General features: G+C 40.3%; 1 protein-coding gene across 1 annotated transcript in view; it reads right to left on the bottom strand.

Annotated features, from left to right (window-relative positions):
• Positions 1 to 12068, bottom strand: part of LOC141333945 (uncharacterized) — a 140862-nt gene that overhangs the window by 77265 nt on the left and 51529 nt on the right. The window contains exon 4 of the mRNA XM_073839095.1: positions 9035 to 9041. Coding sequence (XP_073695196.1) covers positions 9035 to 9041 — 7 coding nt within the window. The remainder of the gene's footprint in view (positions 1 to 9034; positions 9042 to 12068) is intronic.

The following is a 12068-nucleotide window of genomic DNA, read 5'->3' as shown; positions in this document are numbered from 1 at the left end:
ATTGCCGTCAGTGTTTTTTCTCCGTTGAACTAGTTCAGTTCTTTGCCTTAGTTTTTTCCCCTTCTCACTTTCTTGTTTCTCTTGAAGTAATTTTTGGAAGTAATATTATTTCTTTTGTCCTTTTGATTTGATCCTTCTAGTCTTTTTGATCATCTCTTTTTGTTGTTTTACAAAGATCATCCTGTCTTTTATTTTATTTCTAGATTTATTTCTAGCCTTTTGATATTGTTTGTAGTCTTTTTGATCATCTTTATTTTTACCTAGCTCTTCCGGTCTTTTGTTTAAATTCTAGCTTTTTATTTCTTTTTGTTTTCCTTCTGATTTGGTTTTCTATTCTTTTTGATAATCTTTTTGGGTTTTACCTAGCTCTTCCCCAGTCTTAGTTTTTGAGGCTTTTCTTTTTTCGTGTGCCTGTCTTTTGTTGTCTTGTCATTTGTGTGTTTGTCTGATCCTGCTCGGCCTCCGGAGTTCCCCCTGGTTGCTGCTTCCGGCCGCCGGGACTCTCTTTGGGGTTGCACCTGCCTCTCCATTCACATCCTGCCTGTCTTCCCTAGTTGTGTGTTCCCAGGCCCGTGTGTGCGACTGTCTGCCCTTCCTCTTGTTTGCCCTGTCCAGTCAATAAACTGTCAAACTGTTCATTCTGCGTTTGGGTCCTCACTTACCAAATCGTGACAATTAGTTTACCTTTATAAGTTTGTTTTTTTGAGTTCTAGTCCTTTGTCGGTCATTAATGTTGGTATGGTTTATGTGTGTGGATTTCCCTGTGTTTTTGTTCTTGAAGACTTGTATTAAAAGCACGTTTGTTAGAATACAGTCTCCCGTTCCGTCAAACCAGCACAACAACGTAACAGAATGACCGACCAAAATATGACGGCTGGGGGACGGCTATGGAGTATGTTCCAAGGCGGACGAGAGTTGGAACGGTATGTGGCAGATTTCATTGAGCTGTACCATCTGGTGAGCTGGCCCGATTCCACTCTCGGCATCGTGTTTTTGTCGGGGCAGGACAAAGATACAATCCGGTGCGATATCCCTGATCACGTTTATACGCTGATTAATTTAATCAATATCATTCTTTATTTAAACTGCTCTAATTTCGAGGTAGAACAAATGGAGAATGTGAATCAGATGTATCGTCCAGCCCCCTCAGAAACTCCCCACATCGCGCCAGCTCACCCAAACCCAAGAATTGCCACATACCGATCAAACATCTCAGACCGCCTGCCTTGCCCCAAACGTCCTAAGATCCTCCAAAGCGCCATAGTCGCCCTCAGTCCAGTACCACCAGCGGCCGCTCAATCTGCACGGAAGATGGCTGCAATGCCCGAATCTGCATGCAAGATGGCTGCAATGCCATTGTCTGCACGCAAGATGGCTGGAATGCTAGTGTCTGCACACACGGTGGCTGCTATGCCCAAGTCTGCACGCAAGGTGGCCGAGTCTGTTTGCAAGATGGCTGCAACGCCCGAATCTGTATGCAAAATGGCTGCAACGTCTGAGTCTGCACGCAAGATGGCTGCAACGCCCGAGTCTGTATGCAAGACAGCTGCATCGCCAGTGTCACCACGCAAGGTGGCTGCCGTTCCTAAATTCCCGGGCCAATATGACCGCTGTTCCTGATTTCCTGGCCAAGATGGCCACTGTTCTGATTTCCTGGCCAAGAGGGCCACTGTTCCTGATTTCCCGGCCAAGATGGCCGTTGTTCCTGATTTTCCAGCCAGGATGGCCACTGTTCCTGATTTCCCAGCCAAGGTGGCCGCTGTTCCTGATTTTCTGGCCAAGATGGCCGCTGTTCCTGATTTCTCGGCCGAGATGGCCCCCATTCCTAAATATCCGGGCCGAGATGACCTCCATTCTTGAGCTCCTGGCCGAGATGGCCTTAATTCCTGAGTTCCCAGCCAAAATGATTGCCAAACCTGAGTCTCCGGACAAGATGGAGATTACTAACATGATGGACATGGCAAATCCTCTCTCCTGGATCTCAGCTGGTTCCGCCCTGATTTCCAGAGACTCCGCTTGTCCCGTCCAGCATTCCTGAACCTCTGATGGTTCCACCCAGCCTTCCTGAACCTCCGCTTGTTCCTCCCAGCCTTCCTGAACTTCCGCTGGTTCCGCCCAGCCTTCCAGTATCCGTGCCTCCAGAGCTCGCTCCTCAAGAGCACCGTCCAGAGCCCGCTCCTCTACAGGGCCGTCCAGAGCCCGCTCCTCAAGAGCGCTGTCCAGAGCCCGCTCCTCAAGAGCGCCGTCCAGAGCCCGCTCCTCTACAGGGCATTCCAGAGCCTGCTCCTCAAGAGCGCCGTCCAGAGTCCGAGCTCTCTCTTGTCCAGGTACCAAGAATGTTAAGGCAGATGCCCTCTCCTGCCAGTTCTCCATCAACACAACCACTGAACCAGAAAACACCCTGCCACCTGACATCATCCTTAGTTCCATCATCTGGTTCCAAAGCGGACCAAACTCGGATGTCCCCAAAACGTCCGCAAGCGAACGTTACAAATAGGACCAAATCAGGACGTCCTTCGAACGTCCACCAGCGGACTTACTGCGGACCTGAACGGATGTTCGCTTGGGAGTCATTTAAAAACAATTTAGAAATGAAGAGAAATTATAACTAATTTTGGAGAAAACATCTAGGTTACGTATGTAACCCTGGTTCCCTGAGGACAGGGGATGAAACGCTGCGTCCTGGTGGACACTATTGGAACTACCTTCAGCGTGACCGTTTCTGAAGCTCTTATAGAACAATGACAATGACTTCGACATTGGCAGCCAATAACATCATCACAAGGTGCCTACCAGTATAAAAGGGGTGCTTGTGAATACATCAACTATCTTTTTTTCTGACGGAGACGTAAGTGGGGCCCGAAGCATGGCTACGAGACGCAGCGTCTCGTTCCCTGTCCTAAGGGAACCAGGGTTACATATTGACCAACTGACTGATAGATGAGTCAAGAAGGAGCATCACTCCCCACTAACAGCGAGAATCGTTTATGCCGACGTCATGGGCGTAAATCCCGGGGGGGGACGGGGGGGACATGTCCCCCCCTATCCGAGGGTTGTCCCCCCCTCTAAAAAAATTATTTAAAAAAAATCGCAATCTCTATTGTGAAAAATATATGTATGTATACCTAAAATACTCGTGTAAGTAGAAAAAAAAAACACAAAAAATGCATTTAGAAACAGTTGAGTTCCCCCTCCCATTCCTCACAGTGGTTTGGCCCACTGCCTGCTCTACACACGAGTCAGGTGTGTGGCTGCGGCTCAATTAATGTTGAACTCCAGTAAGTAGGGTATTTTATTAACTTTAAACAAAGCGATTCTCTTTAATGTAGTTGATGCAGACTCATTCATAAATTAGTTGCGGTAAAAATGCTGATTACCGATGTAATTTTCCATGACTCTGCTATATTAGCCATTTAAAATATTACTTATCTAGTTAACGTTAGCTTGTTTACCATAGCTTTTTATGCATAATGCACTGCAACTAAGACGCCAAAGCCGTTTCCCATGCATTGTTTTATTTGTGACGACTTGGCATAATGTTAACTTAACATTAACGGCCACAGTTAGAATATTGTTTAACAGAGGCCAGCTAATAGGTGCTGTGCAGGTCAACTTCACTCCCCTGATCTCAAGAGATAAACTAGCGTGCAATGTTAGTGGGTGCAGTTTTTAGCCTCCTTGTTAGTGCGTCCGCCTCCCTAGCCGGAGACCCGGGTTCGAGACCCGCCCGTCACGAGTGTAAGGAATTTCATTTAGCTCTTCATTTACTAAATGAGCACTGTGTTACGTCCAAACTGACCTCACTTTAAACAAATTTTTAAACCTTTTTTTAATTCCTTGTTTTTATTGTTGTGTATCTTTATAAGTACAATTTGACTGTATTATTTTGTGTCCCCTTCAAAAATTGCTCATGAGAAATTTTAAATTTATTGTCCCCCCCTACTGTCAAATGAAATTTACGCCCATGGCCGACGTCACAGCTAGCTTGGCTACCCAAGCACGGAACTCCAAGGGGTGGAGGCTTGATTCTTCTAAGCGAGAGTAGGCCTAACTACACTCACCGCTAGAGATAGTAGTGAAGCTTACCCTTAACCCTCTGGGGTCTGAGGTGTTTTGGGGCCCCCCGAAGGGGTTTTGACATGCCCTGACATTTGTGCTTTTTTCAGTATCTTAACATATGAATGGTTAAAGTCAGATTACATTGTAATCAGCACATATTGGGCTACAATAATATGCAAGCAACATTAATGTGCATGTTTGTGTGTTTGTTTTTGAGAAAACTATGTTTATGCGTGGTTATTGAAAATCTAAAGTTTTGAAGTCACTGAAATAAGGCCATGAAGCACATACAGGACATTTCTTTACAAGACTTTAGATAATTGGATGTCGTAGGCTAGAATTCTTTCAACCAAATGATGTGAAAATCATCTCGTTCACTCGTTCAGAGAAAACAATATATTGATGTAAATTTTTATAAAACATGTTTTGTGATCGAAAGGGATTATTCATAGGTGTGGCAATGACCCATGAATATTTAGCAATTCACACCTGAGAGACAAAAGAGCCCTCCCTAATGGCCCCATCAATGACTGACTTGACTATAGCAGGTAAGGAAACAATGTGAGAAGATTCAGAGAATGGAGTTTTAGATTATTTTTATTTTATTTACTATCACTGTATAAACAAAACATACATAATGAAGGTCAAAGACACATTATTGAGCTCCCTCATCTAACCACACATAAGTGCACAGACTTTGTGGCATTTCTGAAAACTTCTTCTGAATTCTGTTCAACAAATGAAACAAGTAAATCTTACCTGCTATTTTGCGTGCCCTCAAAAAAATACAAAAAAAGTCAAAAACTTGTTTTACACTTGAATATCAGTGTAGTTGAACATCTCAAGTTTTGTAGTGCTCTCAGAGGAAAACAGTTTCAAGGGACTCAAGGGAAAGAGGGCAGGATTCACCTTTTGAGCAGGTTTGAGATCACTGCAAAAACAAAACAAATCAAAAATCATATCAGGATCATCTGTCAGAATACAGTCTATACTCTAGAATTTGTACTAATGTAAAAAAGGACATGTAATATCTGAGTAACTAATAATTATCGTTTAGCACTATATTAATAATAAACGTGATGTAAACACACATTCAGTGTAAGCACTCATGTTACTTTTACACCCTACTGTTATAAAATAAATAAATAAAGTATGATTCTACAGTCATAAAGATATGTCATAAATGCATCTCACAGTCATAACCACATCGTTTTTCTAGAACATTATAAATATCCTGGCATCGTGAGAGATGCATGCAATCAAACGTACTTCATAATGTTTCATTTGATAAAGTCAGGAATTTTAGTTTGGAATAAGTCTAACTAGTAAAATGTGTACATGTTTTGTCAAAGTAAATAACAGCGAAAGTTAGTAGTAAAATGAAAGTAAGACTTACTCATGTAAATGCCTCCTCCTGCTGGGTTTGTGTCGCATCATGTCCTTCTTATGATCGTAGTAAATATAAGTCTTATTCCTCACAGCATGTCTTCATTCAGAAACAAACTGTAACCAAGATGAACTTGAAGTCATGTTGCGGTGATGTGGGAGTTTCCTCGCGTACAGATACTCCGGTCCTTGGCTAATTGGCAAATTTGCATAGCAAAAGAGATTTCGCTAGTGGGCGCGGTCACATTAGAGATAATTAGTTGGAACTGGATAGACTAGACATCTCCTTGGTTTCATATAGATTAATTTATCACAGATTATTTGTTTTTGATAAAACTTACTTCGTTTAAAAGCATAAATATCAAGCTTTCAGTAGATACCACTTTTCTGTTTGTGTGCTGAGTATTCACCAAGTTTGAATGATTTAAGTGACACATTTCTAAAAGCAGTTTGCAGAGACAGAGAAAACAGAAATCACCCTGTTTGTTTTCTTTATTCTAAATAAAAAAGCACAACTTTCTGCTGTTCTTGTGAGTGTGCACAAATATAAGTACACACTTTACAGTTTCCAATGATGTATATCTCTAATTTGTATGACTAAAACCTACAGAGCATTTTTAGTGTCTTTTGCGCTGATCTATAAAAAAATGAGCTCGTATCGCCGGTGACACAGCCGGCCCCAGAGGGTTAAGTGTTCATACTAAGCGGGGGTTCTGGAGAGCGGAGGCTCCAGAAAGACTCTCTAAACTAGAAGAAGCCTGGCAACACTCTGTGCTTGCGGGGAACTTCAGGAGTGGAGGTCAGAGACCAAACTACACTCAACACTGGAGGTGATTCATGAGGCTCAAAGAACCTAAGCAATAGAAACACCTAAGTGGAGTTTCTCAGGAGAGTGGAGTCTACTATAAGAAGACTGTCTAGATGAGAGGAAGCCTAGCGACAATCGATCCTATAAATAGTGCTGTCTGGAGTGGAGTTGGAAAAACCCAGGGGTCATCTGTAACCACCTCGGGCTCGTTCTCCGTGCAACCGAGGCTGCAACGGGACCCAGGAGTTTCCTTAGAGAGAAACTCTCACAATGAACGCGCTCTGCACTCTCAAGAACAGAGCATGCCTGCTCTCAACCAAACACATAACAATCATCATCATCGTTCTCCTCACGCCTAGAACAAGGTCAGTCTGAAGGACAAAAAGATGGTTGATGTATTCACATGCACCCCTTTTATACTGGCAGGCGCCTTGTGAGGATGTCATAGGCTGGCGCCGGCCAATGTCAAATTCATTGTCGTTGTTCTATAAGAGCTTCAGATACGGTCACGCTGAAGGCATTTCCCATAGTGTCCACCAGGACGCAGCGTAGAGTTCCCTCTGGAAGGGAACTAAAGTGTTTTTGACCTTGCATACATGTAATCCCGTTTTCGGAGACTCAAAACAATATTAACAACCTTTAAAATAGCATAAAAGGAGCACTTTAAAAGTAATAACAAGCAATAACAAAAGTAATACTGTTCTTTACAGTAATCAATTTAACTAAACATTATTTAAAGAATATCATGTTTGTTCACGTTTTAACTAAGTATTCCTCTGTAGTGCAGCAAAAGTTGTTAAATTTTCATTTATTATACCGTGAAAATCTCATACCGTTACAACCGTAATCTCACATTTCAGTTAACATCATTTTGTTTGTTTGCCATTTAACAATTACTACTAAATTTAACTATTTAGGTTGATGCCTTTATGAAGTCGACAGTGTCTGTGTTTGTTGTTGTATGATACAGAAACCATGTTTCAGGTACCCAGAGGTGTATTATTAGTTTTACCAGTTGCTATCAAGCGATCATTAACCACTGGATGGTGCGACTGACCAGTCAGAGAAATGAGTAATAACACATGAATAATTTATTTTATAATTAATTAGCAATATCAAATAAACATGTTATAATGATGGATAAAATCCATAGGCAGACTAGTCAAACCAGCTTTTGAAGTGAAATTTATAATTTCCTGTTTAATGATGATAACAGAGTCAAGGCATTTCATGAGATTAAACAAGCATCTAAAGAGAGGGCTTTCCTATTCTGTAGGGCCATCATTTGTTGTCGTTGCTGCTCCATCACCATAGCGATGGTTTCCTCATGTCTCTTGTTGGAGTTTTCTAACATCAGTGCCAACTCTTTAGCTCTGTTAGTTTCAGCTTCAGCGCTCCGTCTCTTGAACTCTTCAATCTCTTGTCTCATCATGTCTGCCTTGTTCTTAAAGCCCTTCTCCAGCAGAACAGCCTGCTCCCTCAGTTTACTCTTCATGGCACGCTCAGCATCCTCTACCTGAAGCCTGATCTCTTCTTCCATCTTCTCCTTCATCTGCTTCATCCTCTCTTCATTAATCTGTCTCTCTGTTTCCAACTTCTCTTCTAGTTGTCGCAGCTTCACCTCTTTGGCTTTGATTTCCTGCACCATAAGGACTGCTTTCTCTTTTTCCTCTGCTCATTTATTAACATAAAAAGGAAGAAGAAAACAGATTCTTTAAAGACAGAGAAAACACACAAATCATGATATATTTAAAGGTTGTGTTTTACTTTAAAACTGTAAAGTTACAAGTATTGGTCTTTATCACACTGATCTTTATTTGCAATAATAGTAGCATAAGTAGCCCCTCTGGAACCTAAACCCTGGACTAAAGATGTTTTCTGAATAAGATTATTTGTGCTCTGAAGGTAAAACTATTCCTGGACCCTGAAACTGCTTCTACCATTTGGTGCTACTTGTAGCCGTGTTTGGCGGTTACATCACCCTGTCCATGTCTCTGAGTCCTTCATGAGCAGAAACACTCTGACAAGTACCTGAACCTTAAAGCACATTTTTTTCTCAAGTAACCTAATAAGAATTTGCAAACAGGGAAATTGGGGTTTTATTACTTAAAATGCATGCCTTTAATGTTTTTCTCCTCCTCAGTCAGTTTCTTGTCATCCTGCAGAATGTATTTAGAATCCAGAGACTTCTGCTTCAGGAACTCCTCTAGGACCTCTTCAGCCTATTGACATACACATGTACAGAAAAAAAAAAATAATAATATTATGTGGTAAAAATGATAATGGTAGGAGTGGTCATGTCTTGTGGTGTTGTGAATAAGGGCATAACCTTGACTTCTTTATTGGTCTGGCTGTTATATTTCTTTACAATGTCCTCCAGATCATTGCAGAAGAGATCATAGCCACCAGATTTGGCATAGAAGCCCTGCCCAAGCTTTTCCATCATTGGTGCAGAGAGGGATGACAGGAGATCCTCACATCGTCTCTTTGAAGCTTGCTCGTTTTGGTACAGGTATCCATCAAAGAGTTTATTGATATTTTCCTAAAACATAATGTAGCAAATCAGTAGCAGAAACGTATACGAGCTGCTGAATGCTGATGATGTGCTATCTCCCACACCATCTGACCTAAGTGCAAGTTCCCATTTAAAAGTGAATGTCTCGGGTTATGCATGTAACCATGTTTACCTTAAAAGAGGGAAAGGACACTGTATTCCCTTGTCATGGTTCAGGTATTCCTGTGCATGCATCCCTCAGACAATAAATGGATCATGTGTTCTACAAGTGTCCTTTTAACAGCTTTCAACAGCCAATGCCAAGCATTTAAACTCCAGCATCAGACACCAGTCAGGCCAGAGATATTACCCATAGCGTGCTCTAAGGGATTACATGCATAGCCTGAGACATTTTATTATGAATCAGATGCCATTTCAGCTGTGTGTAACATCTCGTAAAGGTGCCATTGAAAGCATTGATACAGTATGTTAATTGTTCTCTGATATCTACATAAAAGGTATATGGCACATGAAAGGGCAAAAATTCTCCAGAAACGGTTTTACAGGTCTAGGTCTAGGGATTTGTCCCTAGAATGAAATGCTCGCATATTACACTATTCAGAAGGTTCATGAATTATAATGATGAGCTCTGCTCTGATTGGCTGTTTCACAAAGCGACTCATTCAGTATCTCGTACTTGGAGGAAAATAAATATTTAATCATGGGTATGTTAGGGACAGGTTTGTTGGTATGGGTAGGGTTAAGGTTGGGTTAAAGGGTAAACGATTGGTCAACATCATAGTTATAAATGTAATTACAGAAATGAATTACAGATGTAATCAATAATTTATTATTATAAAACAGAAACAACAATTTATTTTTCATCAGCTGGTTGCCCACAGTTACTGAGTCAGTGATTCACCATCATCCTAAATGAACTGACACTGCCTACCTCTAGAGATTTCAGGTACTGCCCATCAGTGTCCCTGAAGGAACATCTCATGAAGGCTTGTGTTGCCATGTTGCTAAAGTGTTGGTGTTCTGGTGACACATCCTTCAATTTCAGAGGGAAGGACTCCTTCAGTTTCTCCATTCCACTTTGGTAAACCTGAAGACTCTCCTTCACCGCAGCCTCATTCTCAATCATTGCCATGGCGATCACAGCGTTCTCCAGACATGGCACAGAACCACTGGAGATGGTTTCCACATACATTTTTGCCAGATGACCCAGAGCTTCAGAGAAATAAATAAATTAAACACAGAGTTATTGATTAAGGTATTGATAGTTTTCTGTATGCACATACAAACATTTGAATCACCTCTTCCAGTGAGCATGTATCCATCTTTCAGCCTCTTCACATGGCTGTTATGAAAGACAAACTTGCAGAAATTATCTGTGGCCTTCAGGAATTCAGAGGAAAAGTCAGCTGGATCTGAGCTCTCCAGGCAAGACATATTTTCTGGGGCGGTTGGTAAGGGGAAAGTGAAGCACTTCCTGGATGGAAAATATTTTTGGATGCACTCCCTGGGAAAATTGTACTCCATCACTGTTCTTGAAAATCCTAGAAAAGATTAGCACATTTACTAGCTGCTCTCAATTTTAGAGAAGAGCATGTCTACTGTAGGAGTGTAGCTGGTTGAGCTAGCAGACATGAGATGCTGACCCTGCTGAAAAAAACAGCATATGCTGGTTAGGTATGTTTTGGTGCTGGGATGCTGGTTTTAGCTGGTATATGCTGGTCCTTTGCTGGTTTATGCTGGTCCCTTGCTGGTTTTTGCTGGTTTATGCTGGTCATGTTGCTGGTTAATGCTGGTCCTTTGCTGGTTTATGCTGGTCCTTGACCAGCAACATGACCAGCATAAACCAGCAAAGGACCAGCATTAACCAGCAACATGACCAGCATAAACCAGCAAAAACCAGCAAAGGACCAGCATAAACCAGCAAAGCACCAGCATATACCAGCTAAAACCAGCATCCCAGCACCAAAACATACCTAACCAGCATATGCTGTTTTTTTCAGCAGGGGAGACAAAGGAAATAGGTTAAATATCAAAGCAGTTACAGTACACAGCAAAAAAAAAAAAAGCTTATCATGTTTTGTATTTGTGTCTTGTTTCTAAATGAAGTGCCATTTTCTTAAAATAAACAAAATTATCTGACAGTGGGTTAAGTAAATCACTCTTGTTTTAGGAATATTTTACTTACCCCACACTGTAAAAAGTTTTCACCAGTTTCAACTTAAAAACATAAGTTAAGCAGCTGTCTTAAGATTTTAAGTTAAATCCACTTAAGTCATTTAAACTCAAAATTTAAATCAACTCATTTTTATTGTAATAAATTAAAATTACTTGTAGTTTTTAGCTGATTTAATTTAAAATCTTAAGGCAGCCGCTGAACTTAGGTTTTTAAGTTGAATCGGGTGAAACATTTTTACAGTGCATTGGCAGATAATTTTACTTGTTTCCAGGGAGAAAAAAAACTAAATTAAATTTAGCTTAAAACAAGACTATATATCTAATGTCATTTTGCTTATCTTGTAAAGGCATCTTTATTTAAGAACTTTTAGATATTTTGATTAGAAACAAGACCAAGTCAGATAAGACTTTTTGGTAACACTTTAGGATACGGTTCCATCATTAATAAATAACTACACAGGAACAAATGACTTATGCACATTATAATACCTACTGTTTACTAACAAGAAATTCTGATTAATGAATCATTTAGGAATAGCGCTCAGCTTAAAGTGGTACTTCACTATTAGCTAATCAGTAACTACTATGTTTTTCATATCTCCCTAATAACTACTAAGAATTACTATATACAGGTTCATAATAATGTGAATGATGCAAAATGTGTAATTAATTCTAAAGTAACCCATTAGTAATGAGCCAAGAATTACCAAATACTTTTAAGTATAATCATATAATTATAATTTTTAAGAACTATAGGGATTACTTATTATTTGGATCCATATTCTAAAGTGAAGATCATGATAACTCCCTTGTAATGACTGAAATCATTGTAAGATTTTGAGCTATATATAAGGTTTTTGGATAATAATAACTAAAGTGTTACTACAAAGGAATTATTTGGATCCGTATTCTCTTATAAGTGTAGATCATGGTAACCCACTAGTAATGACTTAAGTGTTACTAAATTCATCTAAAGTTTTACTATCCAGAAACTTAGAAAAACGACAACAGTTTTTTTGTTCATTACTACAGAGTTATCATGATCTTCACATTTGAATATGGATCCAAATAATTAGTAATTTCTTCTGATAGATTTGTTAATACCTGAATCATTACCATGATCTT

This window comes from Garra rufa, chromosome 4 (genome assembly GCF_049309525.1).
Source record: "Garra rufa chromosome 4, GarRuf1.0, whole genome shotgun sequence".
Lineage (NCBI taxonomy): Eukaryota > Metazoa > Chordata > Actinopteri > Cypriniformes > Cyprinidae > Garra > Garra rufa.
The sequence above is the reverse complement of the archived record's forward strand: the minus strand, read 5'-3'. Positions and strand labels throughout refer to the sequence as shown.